General features: G+C 38.4%; 2 protein-coding genes across 2 annotated transcripts; one reads left to right on the plus strand and one right to left on the minus strand.

The window, feature by feature from the left end:
• Window positions 1-3,446: 3,446 nt before the first annotated feature.
• LOC143851561 (putative methyltransferase At1g29790) lies at window positions 3,447-5,437 on the plus strand. The gene is made up of 2 exons (XM_077361028.1): window positions 3,447-4,462; window positions 4,842-5,437. The coding sequence occupies exons 1-2, from the start codon at window positions 3,521-3,523 to the stop codon at window positions 5,322-5,324; spliced, it is 1,425 nt and encodes a 474-aa protein (XP_077217143.1). The 5' UTR covers window positions 3,447-3,520; the 3' UTR covers window positions 5,325-5,437.
• A 1,295-nt stretch (window positions 5,438-6,732) lies between these two features.
• On the minus strand, window positions 6,733-21,015 carry LOC143849952 (uncharacterized). The gene is made up of 6 exons (XM_077359269.1): window positions 20,576-21,015; window positions 16,765-17,143; window positions 15,775-15,971; window positions 8,271-8,415; window positions 7,707-7,860; window positions 6,733-7,185 (listed from the first exon to the last, which is right to left on the minus strand). The coding sequence occupies exons 1-6, from the start codon at window positions 20,632-20,634 to the stop codon at window positions 7,163-7,165; spliced, it is 957 nt and encodes a 318-aa protein (XP_077215384.1). The 5' UTR covers window positions 20,635-21,015; the 3' UTR covers window positions 6,733-7,162.
• Between the last annotated feature and the right edge of the window lie 1,062 nt (window positions 21,016-22,077).

Genomic DNA, 22,077 nt, shown 5'->3' on the forward strand with positions numbered 1-22,077 from the left:
TAGGACAACGAGGTGGACTTCTGATTTCCATCAAAATTCACGAATTGGATAGGGTAACTGGGTTCGTTGATTTAATTGCAACCAGTAGATCAGATATGTGGGGGTTGGGATTGACTAACCAACGATTAAATGGATTCGATAAATGCTGTCATTTTGGCCAATCCAGACCATTGATCTGATGATCTGGTCGATCGACAGCCCTGATCGATCACTGTACATCGTATAATAGAATAGAAAAAAATAATCTAAAAAAGACTCTGTTAGGCTCTTTTCTAGCACACATTTTGGGTTCCATGTAGATGGGGTTGGGTTTGTTAACTACTTTTTTTCCCTATTATCCTTTCATTATATTAAGTTCTTAAGAGATGCATACATTAATATAAAGATTAGATGAGAGAAGATGCCATGATGGAAGAAATATAACATTAGATGAGAAGATGATGATGATGGCAGATGACCTCTTTTTTATAAAATAGAAGAAACAATGATTGAAATGGAGTTGGTAAAGTGAGGATGTATGTAATAATTTAAGAGATTTTATATGGTGCCCGAATGTCAAAGAAACAAGGGCGGAGAGAGAGAACCCCCACCCTTATTTCTGATCCAACAAAAGCCCCCACTTTTTACTTTTTGTTGGATCGGAAATCAAGGGCGGGGAGTTTTCTCTCTCTCTCTGCCCTTGTTTCTTAACAGTCGGGCATCATATAATTTCTCATATTTTAATTCAAGGATGGTCTTTTATAGACTTTTGATATTTAGTAAGGAGTCTAATGTAAAATAACCCTATATTTTGGCCATGATCTCTACTTAGCATAGTTTGGTGATGGAATACAAGAGCCGTGGTCCACGTTCCAAAAGTTGCCTCATCTGTGGATAAGAATCGTGACTTGAGAAAAAAAAAAATTGTTTAGGGCTCTCCTCAGGACATTGGAAAGGTCACTAAACTAGGCAAAAAAAAAAAAAAAAAAAATCCTTCACCAACCCCACTTGTAGCAAGAAAGCAAAAAAAATTCAATGAGGAATGAATGAATGCACATGCCATTATATTATTGTGTATAGATGCTATCCATCCCTTATGCCATATTTTCAAAACATTGCCACGATTGCCCGATTCGACTCCCTTTCACCTTGGCCTCATTCTTGTGAGAGTCCGTGTTGTGCCTAAGTCAATCAAAACTACTATGAATCTTGTGAGTTATGATTCCCTGTCAACTCAAGTACTAAGCCGCATCAACCGAGTACTTGATTGCGCCACACCAAATTGACCATGATTTGCTTTAGCAACATTTTGGCCCACATGCATTTTAGAAGACAGTCTGTATACCAATCCCCAACTGTATGAGGCTATAAAAAATGCTTAGTGGAAAACCAATGTGGAAAGATGGAAAGAGGTGACATGGAAAAAGGTGACATTGGTGCTTCAACATTGGCTCCTATTGACATTAATTTCCTAATTTACCCACCACCATAGTTTGTTATATAGAGAGGAAGAAGCCTGGTTTAAGCAAAAGGAAAGAGAAAAAGAAGCCATGAGAATTGAGTTGAAGAGAGGGCTTTGTTTCTTCCTAACTCTGCTTGCTGTAGTTTTGAGTGTTTCTACAGCTGTTTCTGAAAGGAAAGAAAGAAACCCAACATGCAATAACACAATTGCAGAATGTCTTGGAGAGGAGGAATTGTTCATGAGCTCTGATACCAGTAGAAGGTTTCTACAACAAGCGACGAGTCAGAGACACATCAGTTATGGAGCTCTGGGCAAAGACCGGCCGGCCACCGGCGAGTCTCAGCCCGGACAATCTTATAACAGAGGATGCAAGGGCTCATATGGCTGTAGGAGTGGCGGCCAATAAGGGCTCAAGAAAAAAATTTGGGCTCTATTTTTCTTTTTTTGGATGTAAAATGGGCGTGAAATTTGTTTTACGCCCCAATTACGTGAAAAGAAATGGGCCTTGATTCTGGTTTCTAGCTTCATTTCTGTAGGAATCACTCTGATTTCTTCCATGTCATATTTGTTCCATAACTAAATCAATTTCTGATATTTGTGTTGGTTTGATACCCGATCCTTTTAAGATTGGAAATTTCTAGTCAGTGAGAAATAGAGGAGCATATTCCTCAGTGAGCATCAAGTATGCTTGCTCAGCATTGTGTCATGCCATGTAAATCAGGGACAGCAAGTTTTTATATGTAATCTTATTAGGGAAGTGAAATATTTGCTCCCTTTTCTCCCCCGGCCCCACGATCCATATGTGAGAGTTGAGGGGCAGTGGGTTGTAGGGCGCAAAGTGTGTTGCTTTATTGGCGCACTTTAGGGCACTTTGGGGAAGTGATATATTTGCTCCCTTTTCTCCCCTGAGCCACCATCCATATGCGTGAGTTGAGGGGCAGTGAGTTGTAGGGCGCAAAGTGGCCCTTATTTATGCACTTCGCACGTTCGCATCGTCATGAGTTGGGTTACATTTTTTGTATGCAATCTAGGCCGTTGATCATGATCGAAATTGACCCTGATCAATTGGTGTGATTGGATGATAATGATCATGACTGCAAGATCGCGACTAGACGTGAACAAACAATCTTGACCTCAAAATCGTGACCAGACAAAAACAAACGATCATGTGAAATCTGGTTCACAGAATCGTGACCAGATACGATCTAACGCGCATACAATTGCCTGTGTTTAATCTAGACCGCAGACACGGGCATGCGCGATCTGATAGCATTCTGGACGATCAGACGCAGTCTGACTGTCATTGATAGCCCATGATGACAAGATGCAATCAAATGTTGCAAATCCATTCCAATAGTAACCTATAGGTTTCTATTTAAGGATTAAAAGACCAACCAGTAGGAATAATTACAAACTAAGGACTTCCATGCATTCTATCTTCACTTTCTATGTTTTGTCTCTCTAGTGTTCTATCTTTTACAGAAATAGAAACTAGTGTCTGACAGCTTGTAAAATCTCAAGGTAGTCTTGTTTGTTTTTGTTTGTGCATAATGCATCAGACAACAATTATTTTTAATTGTCTTCATTATATCTTGGAGGCAAATTTGCTATAACTCGATGCACATAAATTTGTCAATTGGTGAGAGCAAATAAGAGCTAATATTGTCTTAAGGAAAGTGACCGAAGTAATGTGCCTTGAAGGGGTGCTTTTAAAATTATGCCACAAATGAAAAAGGCAGGCAACTTCCCCACAATGACCAACTTTCTTCTCATGTTTTCAAACTCTTTTAAAAGTGTGTGCCCCAAAATTGCTCCTTGCCACATGGGTATCTTGGCAAATTCATTCCGAGATGTGGAGGGACATATTTCCAGGAAAAAGATTGTAAAGTAATTCAACTCAATAAAGCTAAATTTAAAACTAAAGAACCCCATTGATATCTATGCAGAGAAAATCATAAAATACAAACTTGGGGTGCCTTGGGAGACTCTAAGATAGAAAGACGCAATAAAATAACATGAAGTTGCTTCCAAAGTCAACAGTTAAGTAACTAATACAACCCATCTGATAAATTTCAAGGAATGAAAGGCAGAAACACCTTTTTCAAGATGCAGAAACAAGCAAATTCCAAGCTCTCAAGATGCCTGCCAAGCCCTCTTCCCATACTGTTTTATCCTCTCTTTCTCATAATACTACTCTCACTAATCATCATCACTAGCAATATTATTTACCCCTACAAAATCTTCACCACTACCCATGACCAGATTCTTCTACCTTCCTCTATCCACCACCACATATCCAATCTACAGACCCAAGTAGGCATTTTGCTAGAGCAGCTACATACAGAAAGGAAAGATTCAAAGAGTGTGGCAAAATATGCTGATCAAATACTCCGCATCGCCGTAGGCTTAGACAAACTTGCTGATAATCTATCCCACCTTTATAGAGATGCTCCTATTGAACATAACAACACAAGCAGCATGGAAATTGGTGATGATTTTAGTGGGGAGGATGAGGTTGATGAAGGATCACAAGGAATGAGGATCTTTAACTCAGAGTTAGTTCAAAATTATACTTCACCCAAGCCCAATAGGCATGGTGCAAAAAACTTCATGGGTATTGAAGCAGTGCACCCATCAGTTGGATTGGAATGTGCTAGTTCTAAAACAGATCTCGCTCGATTTATGGCGTACAAAGTTCATGGGTTGTGTCCAGATGACTGGAATTTAGCTCAGAAGCTTATGGTGGCGGGGTGCGACCCGCTGCCGAGGAGGAAATGCTTCTCAAAGTCTTCCCCACATTACACTAAGCCATTGCCTATAAACTCCTCGCTATGGAATCTACCTAATGATTCTGAAATTCTATGGACACACTACAAATGCAAAAGTTTTTCTTGTCTGGTGAATACTGAAATTTCTGGTGGAAGGGGTTTTTTCAAGTGTGCTGATTGCTTCAACCTCTCGATTCGAGGATGGGAGACCCCCACAGACGAATTAACCTCTGCGGAGTTCACTGTCGATGAGGTACTGTTGGAATTTTTGATTCAAAAATTTAGAGGGAAGATTCAAAATAAGAATCTCCCTCTTGTTTTTTTAACTTCTTGTCTTTTAAGCCATGTCTGGTAGCCAAAATTGAGATGAGGGTGAGAAGTGGCTAAAAAATCAGGAAAAAGTCGATCCTATTTTGAGTAGAGCTTTTTGTTTCCTAATTTTTAGTCACTTCTCACTACTTGGAGGCACTAGTTAACCCTGAAAAAAAATTCATGGTAGCGAAATGTGCCTTTTCGAGTAATTGGTTGTTCACAGTTAACAATAAGTGCATCTGCCTCTTTACATTTCATTTTTGCATACAACAATTTTAAATCCTCGGATTAGCATCATCAATTTCTATTTTATCCAACAGGTACTAAAATTAAAGCCCGGCGAGATCCGACTTGGGCTGGATTTCAGCCCAACAACTGGTACTTTCGCTGGAATCATGAGGGAGAGGAATGTGACCATTGCATCAGCCACCCTGAACCTTGGGGCTCCCTTTAGTGAGGTGATTGCTCTGAGAGGTCTCCTTCCACTTTATGTTTCAGTCGGTGCGAGACTGCCATTTTTCGAAAACACACTGGATATCATCCATTCAACACTCTTCTTAGATGGGTGGATAGGAGTAGAGCTTCTTCAGTATGTCCTGTTTGATTGGGACCGGATCCTCCGGCCCAACGGGCTCCTCTGGGTTGACCGTTTCTTTTGTGCAAAGAAAGACTTAAAGTTATATCTAGAAGAGTTCAATAAATTGGGTTACAAAAAGCTTATGTGGAGAGTGGTACCAAAGACAGATAAGCTAGGTGATGAGCTCTTCTTTTCTGCAGTTTTGGAGAAGCCCTTAAGAGCATAGGATAACTAGACTGTCTATTTATATACTTTAAAGTATTAGTCTTTTTAAGTACTTACATTAAGGTTGTAGATATAGTTCTACACCACAAATTAATAACCCAAGTTGCAGAAAGTCTGTAATGTTTGATCTATCCCCTCTTGCCTTTCAGTTTATACTGTGTTCCTTCATAGTTTTGTAAGTCTTTTTCATGGGATAATCTGCAAAGCATTGATGTAAGGTACAAAATCACATAAACATGTTTCTAGATTGATTCAGTAATTTGTAACGCTGACAGTTCTGCAAATTGGTTCATGGTGTTGGATATAATGAAGGAATTACATTCACTTTTGATAATTGCATTCCAAGACTTTATCAACCACTTTTCTTATTGGCCATTGAGAGCCTTTTGGGGGAATTGTAATATCCTGTAAAAGCATATTAGAGAATGGTAAATCAAAGATTAAAGTGCTGTTATTGAAACAGGAAGTGCAGATATCAAGCTCCTTTAGGTGCTGTTTGGATATATGTAAAGTTTTATACAATTTTTTTTCCATGTAAAATGAATTTGCAGCATTTGGTTCACTCACTTTTCATGATTTGTCTTCCAAAATCGAAAATTTTGCTTGTTTTCAAGAAGAATTGAAAACCTACTAGACCCTGGAATTTTATTTTGGGCATGTTTGGAAAACCATGAAAAAATATTCCATGAAATATTAGTTGGGCCAATTGTGAGTGATGGGCTGAAAATGAGACATTGAGAAGTTGAATGTGAGGAGAGCATCAACAGACCCTGAAAATTAAGGAAAAAAACACCCATTTGAAGTAGGTAGTTTTTTTTTTCACTAATTTTAGGGATATCTCATGCTCTGTGCACTTGTGCCCTCTTAAGTCTCTCCTCCTCCCCCAGGCTCTTATTTCACAATTGGCCCCCCAAGCTGAGTTTGTGCAATTATTAAAACATGGTTGTGCCAATATCATTTCTATCTAAAATGTGGAACAGAAAATTTTCGTAAGAAAAACAAATTCCACAATAAATGTTTTTCTTGTAATCCAAAATGGGTCCAAGGGGATATTTGGATGCAAGACCAATTTCTATTGGTAAAATATTTCCATAGAAAATAAGTTTTTGAGCATTTAGGTAAAATTGAAAATTTTCTAGGATTTTTAGGAAAATTGCAACCATTCTAGATCCTAGAAATTTTATTTTCTCCATAGAACAGTTTTTCAATAATGGGGCTATTCAACATGGGGATAGCTATCCCTGAAGTGGGAGCAAGTAAGCAGGGCTGCAAGTTTCACCATAACTGTAGAGATTCTCTTTCAGTTTTCAGATTCTTGAACTGCATCCCATATCTGCCATATATTTTCTGCTCAACACAAAATTCTATACCTCAGATGGAATGTAGAGCACAAACAGAACAAACGCAAATACCAAGCAAGAATTGGAATTCCTTGCTAATAAATATATACTTATTACAAGCTCAAATGAAAATAATGTATCAAGTTGCAAGTAGTAATTTGTTCTGTAGATATCTCCAATGGAAGAAAAAAAACCGCAACTGATTGAAAGGCATCAAAGGTCTGTCTGTTACATAACCGACAAATTCGTGGTCAGTCAGCCAAAGTAATGGGGCCCGCACGGTCGTTGAGCCCCAGTTCAAAAATGGAGAGGAGAGTGCAGAAGCACTATTTCCGTCTGTTTTGATAAACGGTTTTGTGGGTTCACAGCACCAAATGATCAAGTTCAGAACTAGCACAGATATGTTGAGCAAAGGCTAACTTGAGTTTCAAATCTTGAATCTCCGGTACAAGGGGGGCGGAATGATAGGAGTGCCAATGAATATCCATTAGGATTAAACTTAATCTTGAACACACAACCGCTCTGCAAGAAACAAGAGTTAAGTACCCATGCTAAGATCAGGCTTTACAGTTGATCAGAAATTTAGATATTGTCTATAGCTTGAGCATTATACATGTTTGAACTTAAGGCAATTATGAAAACATTGCAATATTGTTTCGGGTGCAACTTGGGTCGATCTTTGGGAGTTCAGGTTGAGCTTTGACCATAAATGGGGTCAGTTTTGCGTTGATTCCAATTCTTTTTTTTTTCCGCAAAAGCTCAACCCGATCCGACCCAAGTTGCACCCCTAAATATTGTATCAAGGTTTTTCATGCTTCAGAGAGAAAAAATGCATCGAGGTTTTTTATTCAAGTATGTTGGAAGAGACTAAAAAATGGCCTTCTAATGAGAGTAATTACTACATTTCTACAAATTTTATGTTGAGGTTCTTCATAAGAGACAGAGAGTACTAGAAAGAGCATTAAAACATGTCTGGGTCATTATAATCAAGTCATAAAGTCGCCGGGTATTATAATCAATGAGGAAAGAAGAGAGTTCCTTACTCAAATATTCATAGGCTAATATCATTGATGTTCCCCAGGCTGACATGCTGACGAACCTCGGGCCTAGCCCTCTGTATAAACCCTTCCATCCATCCTCTACAATCAAGCTTTTGATGACTTGTCTTGCAGGTTCTCTATTTTCATTGTCCATTACCTGCAACACTCAAAAATAAAATTCAAGTCGAAAAATCAACAAGCAGTGATAATAACTGTATATCTAATTCATTTCTAATATATCGATGGACTCTCCATTATTGCTATACATTAATAATAGATAAACAAAAACCCTGAGAAGAATATACCAAATCTCAGCTCAAGATGTGTTAAATAGATAGGAGATCTATGGCAATTCTTTGAATTTCATCAAGATAGTTAGGGGCTTAAAACCATTGAAAGGAGACACACCAAACTGTAAATGAGGCAATAGCAACTTTTGGACTTATTGTGATTGCTGTGGTAGAAAATATAAAATAGTTTATATGTTTATACCTGAGGAAACTACTAGGAAAAAAGAAAAACTGAGGCAAAAAATAAATGAGGTGCACTTGATTTCGAGAAGAGTACCTGTAACCGAGTCTTAATAGTGTCCAAAGGGGTTGTGATGCAGGATGCCACGGTGCCCGCCACAATTCCTCCACCTGCTTGAACCATCACTATTGTCGACTGGCTAGGAACATATTCCTTCTGACCACTGTCATAGTCTAATAGCCTGAACAAAACATCCAACAGGAAAGAGTGAAAACTTTAGTGAACGTACTGAACAATTTTAAAATAGTTAATCACGGACTCATTTCAATTTCCATCCTGACAAGTGTACTAGGATAAGCTCTATAGTAATAGTACTCTTCAAATAAGGAACTAGTGTATGATTCTAACGTTCCTGTAAGTGAACTCCAGTGAAACGGGGTATAAGTGAACAGAAAGAAATTTAAAGCTGAAGAGTACCAATGGCCTATCCCAATCTACTGAGCAAAAGAAGCCTGATTTCCAAACTAGCTTAAAACAAATAGCATGCATTGCAGTTTTTTTTTTCTTTCTATATTGAGGACTGGGACTACACTACTTGATGATACATCGTATGGGATAAGTTTACAAACCAGTAAACCCGTCAGAAAGAGACAAAAATCAAAGAAGAAAAAACTTGGAATAGTTGGAAAAACCAACCATGATACTGTCGGAAAAAGGAATTTAACTGGATGCTAGCTGACCATATATGGTTGGGCCAAAGATATGGTCTCTCGTCTAATATTTTAGGACCTCAAATATACGTAGTGAGTTCGGAAACCAACCATGAGAGCACCTGGAGAAATTCTTTTTGAATAGCAACAGATTCCATTGATAAGCTCAAAATTACAACAAAAAAACCGGATTGAGGCGATCAGACCAAGAACATACACATGGATCTAATAGAATGTAATTAAAACAGCATGGGCTAGGAATAAAAACTACAATTACGCTATGATTTTCCTAATCATGCATATGATCCCTAATGATAAGATTAGGACAAGAAACTGCCTCATTAGCTAATTTTAACAGTGTCCCTTTTATCCTCTCTCTTTGCGTGACATAAATGAATCAGTGACCCTCTAATCTTTCGAGGATCTCTTCAAAATCATCCGCTAGCTTCCATGGGTATCACTCCCCCTCTGTACACCATCTAATTACATTTAAAGATACCTTCAATAAACGAATCCTCACTTAAGAAAGATATCAAAGTCTAACTTTCTGACTAACTGCGAAAGGATCTGCCTCACTGGGTTCCGTTCTCCCACGGGACCAGCAAAGGTGAGCCTTACCTCACCATTTCCATCTCTTATGATTCCTCTTATTACTGCTCATCCGATTCCCCTTGTTCCATCAAAACTCATCTTTATACTTCCCAATGGAAGAGGTTTCCACCTATGCCCAAAAAGAAGAGGAAAAAGTATACAGCCATAGGCATAAACACTAATAGTGAGCCATCAAGGAGGGAGAAAATCGAACACCTCTAAGGTGTCCTTGGACCTACTCTAGCTAGTCTAACGGCTTCAATATTTGCCAACCAGTTGACATGCTGGTAAGAAATGGAAGAGCCAGCCACTTTGTACTGAATCTCATCAAAGTAATGCGCACATCTACATGAAAAGGAATGTGACCCCTTGAGCCATCTTATCACATTGAGGGTGTCTTCTTCCACTGTCACTTGATCCAAGCAGCTGCTTCTCTAGCAAACTCGATACTTTGCTGGACCGCCCTAACACTCCGTTGGAGTCTATGGTACCAATTGAGCCCGAGTAAGCCCACCTTGTCGACCCACTATCATTTCTTCAGAGACCACCTATCCCAGCTGGCCAGGGGTTACCCAAACTGGACCCATCGAAGTTCAGCTTTGGGTGTCCTTGCGCAGGCAGGTTCCATTCCTAGGATATAAATGACACCTGCTCAGAACTAGTACACACCTCCTTCCAACCATACCACAAATCATCGGATGATACAAGTCTAAAAATGGGCAATATCCTCACCAAAGAGATGGTTAAGGCTATCACCTTTAAGAATACATAATGGTAACTCTTCGCCCATCCTCTTAAGACATGGGAGTTCCTTTCCTTCCATAAAACCCAAATCGTGGCTAGGAGTATCACATTCCATAGGATCTTCCCCTTCTGCCATAGAACTGCGGACCATCTTTCCAAAAGGTTAATTTGTCTTGCAGTGAAAACCCAAATAATACAAATCTACACAATATTCTACTCCGAGATGAACATATGATCGACTGGTTCTCTAGCCTTGCTGCATGATGTACAGTGGTCTATGATAAACATGTGACGATTACACTGACGGTCTTTTTTAATGGAGATATTGACATACCTCCATTATAAAAGAAACTGTGTCAACTTCCTAATCCAGAAATCTTCTCCTAAAAGACGGAGTCCAAGATACAAATGCATCATCTCGGTTAACTTGAGAACTTACCTTTGCTTCCTTAAGCGCAGGGAAAAGCGTCTTGAGAGAGGAATCACTACACCAGATGTCCTCCCAAAACCTTACTCTATACCCTTTCCAACCCAGAATACGGTCCATTTGATAGGATTCTCGACACCACACTCTTCCACATTCATGAACCTTCACCTCTCACTAATATATATGCAGACTTCATCCCGTTCATTCTACTCCATATTGAAATAATTTATCTCCAAAGACTCAACTACTCCCCAAACTTCCAGTCATTTGCTTAATAGAGTTTGGTTCATCTCCTTTAGTCTTTTTATCTCAAGACCAACCTCCGTTTCTGGTTTACAAACCAAAACCCATGCTGCCAACTGATATTTGCGATTTTCCTCCCTATCGTTCCATAAAAATCCTGTCTGAATTCTGACCATTTGACCTAGAATACTACATGGGCACAAGAATGACAACACATGAATGATGAGGAGATCTGCGAGAGCTGATTTGACTAATATAATATTTTTTGAACGGTAAACATTCGATCAAATATAATAATATCTCCATTTTCTAAGAAGAAAGCTTGCTTTCAAACCTCTATTATTGGGTCCAATGAGTCTTTTTCAGCATGTCTACGCATAAATGTGTTAGAGTATATGCCCTGGAAAGCCAGTAGAATGACATTTTCTAATTAATAAAGATTTATTTCATGACTTGAATGGGTATTTACATTTATGAATGTGTGTGATGTGCTTATTTTATTGACACATGTTCGTCCTTAGGTAGTATAGTAGAAATGCCATGCTCAAAGGATTCACAGATCCAAGAGAGCAAGGAGATATGGCATCTCGGTTCTATGCAAGCCTTAATAGTTCCTAGTTGGGAAAGAGACTGGACATCTCTTTCTGTATACAACTAGCACCAGTCTTGCCTACATGCACGTGACGTGAGGTGACTTATCTCGGTCATCTGGGTAATAGAGCCTAAGCAAGAAGAGTAGGTGCGACGATTGGATCGCGTAACCGAACCAGATCAAATAAAGAACTACTTGTGGACAAGAAAGTATAAAGTTGTTCTTCCATACAGGACCCTTCACAAGTCCTTAGACCTGAGGGATCTTATTGGTCTGCCGGTCCGTTCTAGTGTCTTAGTCTATCTTATAGTGATTTTATTTTTAGAGCCACATTCGGATAGAGTTATATCCTAGAGCAAACCTCGAGACCAATAGTGATACTTAACAAGGAATTCTTCGCCCTAAAATTTAGGGATTGACATCTAAAATTTTGTCAGAGCGGTAGGCCTATTAAATAGCCTGGCCAGGCGGATTTGATAAAATGTTTATCGGAAAGTTTTATGAAACATTGAATTGTTTTCAAAGGATTTTACAAATGCATTTGGAGGCCGAACACCGCTTGACCAAAATGGTATACCAAGAGTGGGCCAAGGGGGTAAATGGTGTCCACCTCCCGTATGACTCAACACAGTAGATGTGGTTAGGAAGAAAGGACTTGCACATACATGATGTGATTAGGGGTAAGATGATATGACGGTCATCTTCAAGGTTACGTCTCGATGGAGGCCACTGACCTAATGCGAGTGTAGTTTAACTACAGAGCGAGATCGCAGTGGGGCCCACCATAGGGTTCTACAGGATTGACCGTTGGATCCCTGCGACGATCCCTCTCACAACTCGAATGACCCGGTAACATCCAAACGGATCAGGGTTCCGCATTTTATGTAATTGCACCGACGGATATGATCTGTTAGATTAATGTGGATATTAATTAAATATATATATATATATATATATATGTTGATATATATATATATAAGGAAAGTGTTTCTAGTCGTCCGACTAGAAAAGTTATCTAGTCCGTCGGCCAAAAAAACAGTGGGGGCCCACACTGTTTGGGTGATCCGAATCATTCATTTGATAGGCCTTGACATGGATAGGGTGTGCCCAAAAAATCAGCACCATAGGATCATCCCAACCCTACGATTTGTGGAGGTTAAAATGGACGAGTATAAAACTCCACAAATCTGTCTATTTTTTAGCTCCACAAATCTAAGGGTTAGGATGATCCTATGGAGCTGATTTTTTGGGCACACCTTATCCATGTCAAGGCCTATCAAATGACTGCTTCAGATCATCCAAACAATGTGGGCCCATTGTGTTTTTAGCAGACGGACTAGATAACGTTATCTAGTCGGCCGACTAGAAACACTTTCCTATATATATATATATATATGTATATATATATATACAGATGTCTTTGTTAGGAAAGTAACAAAAGACAGTAAGAGAATTTTTTGAAGACAAATTAGAGCCGAAATAACTCCCATTAGATGTAAGTTATTAATCGATTAAATTATTAATTAATTATTTAATTATTATGCATTATTATGTATTATTAATTTGATTAATAATTATCATAATAATGTGTAATCCAAACGAGGATAGTTATTCCCAAACCGGTTTTGCAAAAGTCGGAATTGGGAATTGGGATAGGACTACACATTTGGATAAGGTTTGTGGGGCCCACAACACTCCTAAATCAGTTGGAGAGCTAGGGAAAAGAGTCCCAATTGCTCAAGGATTTTGAGTTGCATTCAAACTCCTTGTTGGATAAGAATTGCTAAATTGTAGGATCTACAAAGCAAGCAATTTGTTTCCAACACCAACTCTTATGAGATAAGGCCACAAGGGCTGGAGGAAGGCCTCCATACACATTCTCCCATGTATCTTTAGTGTCCCCACATAGCCTTGAAGGTTTGGGAGAGTCCCATTCACTCGAGGAGTATCAATTGGATTGGAATTTGGAGAGAGAAACAAGGATTTATCAAACCAAAACTCTACTTTATCTAAAAGAGAGAGGGGAGAACGAAATTTCAAGTGTGGAATACTAAAAAATTTGTTCTCCTTTGCTTCCCCTCTTTGAAAAATAGTTTTCCATCTCTCTTTCTATCTCTCTTCCAATTGAAATAGTTTCAAAGAGAAAGGCTTCAAATCAATTTCTTTATTCTCTACAACAAAGGTACTGATTAGATCAGACCTTAAATAGGTGAATAAGAGTTATTCACATCCAAAATAGTCTAAGCAAAGAAAAAGAATCCATCGGTTCAACTTGTGGGGTCCGTGGCGTTTAGAACGATCGCAACCGTTCGAGGAGTAGATCAAGTAGCGTGATTCCTTGATTTCTTCTTCAAAGAGGTATTTATTTATGTTTGATTAACTTAATTAACTAATCTAGATTCTAAGATCTTGGGCAAAAGCAAGATCAAAAGAAAATTTTTAAAATTCTATGCGATTTTTGTTCCGCTGCGCATAGCGATCTTGTCGGAAGGGGATAACCTTCCTTCAAAAGGATGCCAAGGTACATGCTAGGCAGCTCAGATCTGCCACACCCAAGTATTCTAGCAGTCTCTTCCACTAATCTGTCATCTGTTTTAATCCCATGACTGCTGATTTGGAAAAATAGACCCGGTGGTTTGAAACAACCTCATAGAATCGTAAAATGGATTTAAGTCTTCTCGCTTGCTACACTTGGAGAAATTTTGACTGGATGCAAGCCATTATACATTAGGGCTTACGGAGATGAGATTATTTTAGGATCGAAGATTTTCTTAAAGACACCAGCTACATGCTTAGTCTTGGAAATTTATTAAGCTGTTTGTTGGGATTTTGGCCAGCCCTTTCCGTTACCAGTCAACACAAGATAACACTCTGGAGTTCAATCTTGACCATAGTATGTCTCTCCTTGTTCCTGAAGTTCAAATGCGTCAAACATCAATAAAAAATATTATCTAATATCTTTGGTATAGGGAGAGATGTTGGCGTAGACGGAAGCGCGAAGAACAAGTCAGGGGTTGATTGTCGGCAACCTCCGGCTCTGATCGAATAAACCTTCGAATCGACGAAGGGTGCTCGCCGAATCCACGACGCGCGGGATAAAATCACTCTTCCCTCAAGAGGAAAGAAAATAACTTTCTTCGAATTCAATAGGAAAAATATTCAAAACCGTGCCAGCAGCCCTTGCACAACCAGTTTTATAGGCTTTTAACAAAACTTCTCCCACTAAAACACAAATACCTAAATTTCTAATCCTATTACAACTCAATTACCCCATCTTATCTAAAGTCCTAAAAGAAAGTTAGATAAATAAGGAATCAACTTCCCAACAAAACAGAAATGTGTTGCAACACAAGTTATTCAAACCCTTATCCTTTTGCAATGAGGAGACGTGGATACGTCAGATGTTCCTAACATATCATGTAAAATGTCTGCATCTTTCCAGAAAAGCACCTAGATGTTTCGCTACTTTACTAATATTGCCTTCCATTTGCGGGTCCACATGTTGGAACAAATTCTATTGTGCCAGAAACCGAGCCACTAAATATGGGCCTGAAACTTAGTATGTTTTGTGATGTGGGTGGATGGATCATGAAAGGTGATTCCTTAAACATGGTGCACCGGGCTAACTAAAATCCAATATCCCTTGAAAGGACAGCTGATTCATTGACAAAGATTTTTGGCTTGGTTTGGGTTTGGGGGAGATTCAAATACTCCAGAGTTACATACAAGGAAGCCACTTCTATGGAAGATATCTTGGCTGATTGGGGCGTGGAAGTTGAATTTTTGGAACTTATGAATTTATCAGAAGAAAGAATAGAAGAAGAGACGGACTAGCAGATAACCTTATTTCATTCGGATTTGAAATCATGCGGGAACCTTCTACAAGAGCTCCCCCACTGGTTGATCATAACATGGTGCATTTATGGTAACCTTTGTCTGCGTCATTTTCATTTTTTTTCGTACCCTAATAAATGCACGATGTTGAGATGGACCAATGGGGGCCCTTGTACATGGGTTGTCAAGCGCGCCCTTCAGTTTATCATGCCTCTTTAATACATAATAGCCTCAAGTTACTCCTAGAAACTTTTTCATGCTTGGTTAAGACTTAAGAACAATGCTAGCCTCTCAGTAAGTATAGCAGAATGCAGTTTCAAAATATAAAGGGTAGAGCATGAGTAATGTGGTCACAGGTACACGCATAACTTAAAAAGAGATCCTTTTCAGAACCAGTGATATCTAACCACTTGATGTGATATAATTTAACACTAAATAAAAGATGGACCAGTTACATACCTCCAGATGAAGCGTTGACTCGACCCATAACTTGCCCACCATACAGCACTTGATGGAGAATAGGTCATAACTGACAAGCCAAAACCTCTATATAATCCTCGGATGCCATCAGACTTGAGAACTTTACGAGCAACATCAAGTCCACCATTATACTTTGCATAACCTGAGTACCCTTGCACCATCAATTTCTGGCTAACCTAATACAAATTCATTTCAGTTAAAATAAGATTCTGAAGGCTTATTTGGCTGCTCTCCTATACATATAGATCCTCAAAATAAATTCAAGTTTCAAATTGAAAACTTTAAGAATCACAAAATAGACAAAATTGATAGTCAGATAACATATCAGTAACTTAAGTCAAATAAGTCGACGAGCAGATAAATATCAGTAACATAGATTTTTTCTTCTTTTCTAGCCAAAGCCATACAAGTATACTAACTCTGTCAGTCATGAACCCAAATGGAAAAGAAAATTAGACACAGCAGCCCTAGTTAATACATTGGAACCGGCAGTTGAGGATCATATTGCTCATATTGTTCTGAATGGATAAGAAGCTCCCTTTCTAAATTTAGGTAAACTCCCAGTTTCTTTAGTATTGTGAACATGATATATTTTCCATTGCAGATCTACAATAATCAACCCTTAATCCCACCACAAACAGAAATTATGCACCCCAGCAACAATATAGTTAACATTTAGATTACTCTAAAAGTACATACGAAATGTTTCCTACGAAGTTGAGCAAGAAAAAAACGAACAATCGAAACCCTCCATCTTCTAGAGGTTGTAAAAGCAAAATTTTTGAAATTGCAACATTATTAGAATCTAAACTTATTTACATAGATGATTTCTGACTAGCGGGCACATTATCAGGTTCGTATCAGCCCTAAAGATAAAAAAGAATATGAGTATTGCATTTCAACTCTTCTTCAGTGATATAGCAAAAGATTATAAAAGCCAAAATGTTCATCAAGAAAAATTAAGTATACCACATCAAGAGGAACAAATACAGCCTGAGCGAGAAGAGATGATGTCATGCCAGCAATGCCATTTGCAATAGCTGCCTGTGTTGGTTCAGAGAAGTTAAATTGCTCAATCATTCTAAAAGTGGCCACCTTTGTGGTCTCCAAAGAAGTAAGGAAAATAATTCTAGCAGGAACTGCTCCAGTGATGACTGTGCCAAACCCTCTATAAAGACCAGGAACACCATCTGTTCTTAATATGCCTTTGATAACTGAAAGAGCATTTTTCTCCACATCTTTTGAAGCAACTTGTAGCCTGGTCTTTATAACGGAGATTGGGTATAAGGCGAGGGTAACACCAGTAAAGAGGCCAGCTCCTACGACATAAAATTTAGTTTTGTCAAGCCTGCAGGATTGGGTTGAAATGTATGAGCGTAGAAACTTCAATTTAAGATCAAAATAGCACAGCAACAAGCAGTAAAAAGGTTCAAACAATATAGGTACAATTTAGTTGGGAGGGATTAGATAAAAAAATCAGTAGAACACTCAGAATCCAAGCACTAAATTGTCAATAGTTAATGTTGCAACATCATATGAGTTTACGCAAAGTATGCTGACAAAATAATAGTGAGGAATTATATGGTGGTGGGTAGAAATACAGGTGGAGATCACTTTTTCAATGATCTAGACTATTCATAATTTGGTCACCATGGATAGACCATGCCCCAAAAATCTTCTCCATTGGACAATACCAACCATTCATATTATAGGCCTAAAATGAATAATTCGCACAGTGAATAAAAAAAGGACTAAAAAAATTGGAAGGTTGAAATCGTCCCATACTGAAGTTTTTTTAATCTATAACCCATCCACTGTGAAGGCCAGAAGACGAATGATTTTCATCACAGTGGCAAAACCCACTTTTACTTTTGCCACCAGCCTTTTTTTGAAGGAAAAATATGCCCAAACACCCTAAAATTTCTCTACAACAATAGTAGTTAAATTCCAAAAACCAAATCATCACATAAAACAATAAGTTGTCAAAGGGCTGGATTGAATTGAACATTTTTTTTAAGAAAAAAAGGGGAGTGATATTCCCCCCTAACGGTTTTCGTTTACTTTTATGCTTTTGGAGTTAACGGTTGCTTCTCCACCCATTCATAAAAGTTAACGAAAACTGTTAAAGGGGTGGAAATAGCCATCAGAGAGGGGGGGGGTAGAGGAAGGGGGAGATATCACTGCCCGAAAAAAAAATGCATGGAGGAAATGCTGTTGTCAGGAAATTCTTGAATTGAACACAATTTTTAAAGATTTCCTTTTCTACTTTTAGTCATATAATTTTCCAATTATTTTATTTTATTTTATTTTGAGACGATAATAGAAAAAAAAAAATCATTGCAAAAAGAAGATATATCCAAGAGAGCCAGAGATTGCCCCACATAGAAAAAATAGCTATAGACGCCACTTCTAGGGAGAGCACTCGCAAGCTCATTAACACTTCTAGAAATATGTGGAAAATTTTTTCATGCCTCTTAAAATGTTCAAGATTATATCAATGATAGTTGCCGTCACCTCGGGCCTGAAGTATGGCATTTAGCCAAAGTAATGTTGTGGAAAGAGTCACCCTCCACCCACAAAGTATCCATGATATCTTCAACAAAAATTTTGCAGCCGATAAGACAAGCTCGAGCCTCCACTTCACTTGAACCCAATATGTCAATTGAACTATAGAAGGCCAAGACAATCTCCTCTCTTTCATTTCAAAAAGCATGTTCGATCACAGCCAGAACGGAGTTCAAAGACGATCCAACGAAGTTTAACTTAATGACTTGATGAGTGGTCGGGGGGCAAGGGGAGGAGACCAATTAACATTTTGCTTTCCTCTGCTGGAGGTATTCTAGTTGTTGTTCATCATTTGATAACTTAACCTCTTTGTTTATCAAGGAGAAAATAATTCCATTTTCCTTTGTCTCATTCTGAAATTGTTTCTTACTAAGCAAGTGTAGAGGTTACTTTTCACTTGAAGACTTTGTAGTCTCGTTCACAGATTTCTTGATTTCACTGACATTCATGGGATTTTGTATTACTTGCTTGCCATTATATAGAAAGTAGTATGTGTTTTCCCGTCTATTTCAGTACCAAAGCCTTCTGAGTAAGATGTTCGCAATATTCATGGGAATGTCACAACAACATACAAAGTCTTGATACGCACCAATACAGAAAGAAATTAAACATCGCTGGGTTGTTGGGATGATGGTCTTGTCAACCCATGCGACCTTATAAAGACTCGGATGTGGTTCTGGTGTTAACTTTAGGCGGTCAAGAGTGCTCTGTGAGACAACATTCATGTTTCTTCCTCTGCCAATGATCAGAAGGCACACTTTATCTCTCCACACAAAATGTTGGTGTTGAAAATGGCAGTGTGTAACCAATCTTCTTTCACTTCCACATCCAGGAATGCCAGCATACATGTTACTATGTTAATTGATGAATTGTTTTCCTCCAAATCAAAGTCTTCATCCATATTTTCTCTTGACACGTGCTAGATCTTTGGGCAGATTGTTCATGTCATCCTCAATTCCCATATGGTTTAGATTTCTAGTGGGACAACTATAGGAAAGGTGGCCTGCTTTCACTCAACGAAAGCACTTGCTTTCTTTGTTGTTACCTTGTGCCAATTTGGTCGCAAATCCCTTTCCTTTTACATCATTGACTTGTACGGCCCTAAAATCATTGGATCTAGTGTTGGGAGTGGTATTGGGTGTGGCTCTAGTCATACGCTTGGCTTCCAAGAATCTTCTACCTGCGTTTTGCCCAGACTTTCAAGGAGTTAATTGTTCCAAGTTCTTGTCCATTATCAGTGCCATGTGGAAAGCTTCATAGATGTCATGAATCCTTAAGGCAGCTAATTTGCAAAGAATATCAGATCTTAACCCAATACCAATCAACATTCTACATTGTTCAATCACACATAAATGGCCTTTTTCTTTGGTTTTCATCCCTACAATTGATAGAAAGTCGCATAGGACTGGAAAGGAATAGCTAGGAAAGGAATTTTCCTAATGTTTCGACCGAAACAACTGAAATGTTATAAAACAAAAAAAAAAAAATGCAGACCATAGTGAACCAAAACAAGAACTGCGCAACAATCAATGACGTGCAGGATTATTTTGACTCAGCATATGCTGGTAGCAAGCCATGCCACCCGTTTTTAATCTATCATTACAAGAAATTTCTCACAGATTACAGCAAAACTATGATGCTACTCATCAATTTGCTTAAAAGGAGCTCTCTTCTGGGGTTTTCGAGACAAACTCGCTTACAACAATCTAAAGAAAGAATTGAGTACAATACTAGTGTATTGCCCTGGGGTTATTGCAGACCCTACCAGTGTATTAATGAAATAATATTACTTTTTTACTCTTACATAATCTCTTCCTGTTCTATCCATGGATACAATACCTAATAACCTTTAGGTCAATCATACAAGAAGAGGAATTATCTCAAGTCATTTATTTCCCATTTATTCACACTATATAAGTTGTTAATTTGATTGAAAGAGTAATATCACTTCAAATCTATTATGGATAACAATTAGCACCCCAGACAAAAAGAACACTAAAATGTCAATAACATCCATTTCTATCAAATATATAAGCATAAATACACATATATAATACAAGAAATCTACCAAAATAAAAGAAACTGAATCTACCAATCGAAGATCCAGCAAAATAACAAAAACCCAACTGAGAATTCATAACAAAGGATGAATAAAACAAAGATTCACATAAATTAAATGGCCAAATCAATTTAAAAAAAAATATAAGAAATATACTTGTCCCAATTTATTTCTGTTTGGCCAAACGATGGAGCTCCAGAGCGAGAAGAATCCATAGGAGAATTGGGTTGATGAGTATCAAAAACCCCTTAAAATCCCTTCAAAGACTGATAAAAACAACACCCATTTCCCAAATTGGTAATAGAAGAATACCCAGAATTTGGTTCTATGTGGAATTGGATCGATGAGTATCAAAAATCCCTTCAAAAACAGACACAAACAAGACCCATTTCCCAAATAGGTAATGGAAGAAAACCCAGAATTTGGTTGTGTGTTCAAATGTTATGATCTGAAGTTAAATTCCTCAAAATTAATCCATATCATCAATATGGGTTGAAGAAATTTCAACTTTGGATTTGGAATGAGCGGCGGCTTCGGTTTTCTTTTGGGTTGGGTTTGGAGGAGACTCCTTTGTTTTTTTCTCTCTCTTGGACGCCAAGTCAGAGAAAAAAAATGCAAATTGAACTTCAAAGGATGGTGGGTCACCTGATCTGAATCGTTCATTAAGTTGGGTCCCACCATGGATGGGACAATCATAACCATTCAATCATTGTGATAAAGACAAAAATTGTTTTTTTGTGTGTTCCTAATCGTTTTTATAGACTATTAATTGGATAATTAGGAGAGGAATGCTAAACTCACAGGCGCCCTTGCCAAAAAAAAAAAAAAAGGGGGCAAAGGATGCATATTGACCAATGGAGGCGCCCTTTACCCGTTGTTTTGCAAGGGCGCCTCTGAGTCTAGCATTCCTCTAATTAGGATTAAAAATAATAATGGGCTTGGGTGGAGATCGTGGGACCCCATGAAGAATATGATGTAAAATAGGGACTCCCGCCTATGCATAGGTTTGAGTGGAGCTCTGAACAGTGTGTAAAATGGTACGACTAACCCTGTGCATGGATTTGGGTGGAGATGGTTGGCTCACTCATGGTCTAGAGTGGTGGGCCCCACTTTGTGCATGATTCTGGGTAGAGATAGTGGGCCCACTCATGGCTGTAAAGTGATGAGCCCACTGTGTGCATGATTTTGGGTAGAGATGGTGGGCCCTACCATACCCAAACATGGTGTGTAAAATTGTGGGCCCCAATATTGAGGGTGTAAATTGATAGGTCTCACCTTATCAAAACAAAATGATGGACCTCTAGCTCAATTGGTTGAGACTTTGGTTTTCAACCTTAGGTCCAATGTTCTTACCTATCAAAAAAAAAAATGAGGAGCCACACCCATTAAAAATTCTCCATAGAAAAAGCTTTCCAATGGAAAGAAACACGTTTAGTTTATATTATAGATAGTAGATAGATAGATTTGAACATGGTAGTGGTGACAAAACCATCCCCATCCATCTCACACTTATTTTTATATCTTCCCTAAGAATGTTTGATACGCCTCTATGTGATAGGCTTGACTGGACTTGAGGGGGGATTACACTAAAACCTTTCTAAAGCTACGTATAACTATTCATAATCAAATCAGTTAAAGGAGGGAAAGTGATATATGCG

This window comes from Tasmannia lanceolata, unplaced genomic scaffold (assembly GCF_043159265.1).
Source record: "Tasmannia lanceolata isolate RefF3 unplaced genomic scaffold, GAP_Taslan_0.1 ptg000018l, whole genome shotgun sequence".
In the NCBI taxonomy this organism is placed as follows: Eukaryota; Viridiplantae; Streptophyta; class Magnoliopsida; order Canellales; family Winteraceae; genus Tasmannia; species Tasmannia lanceolata.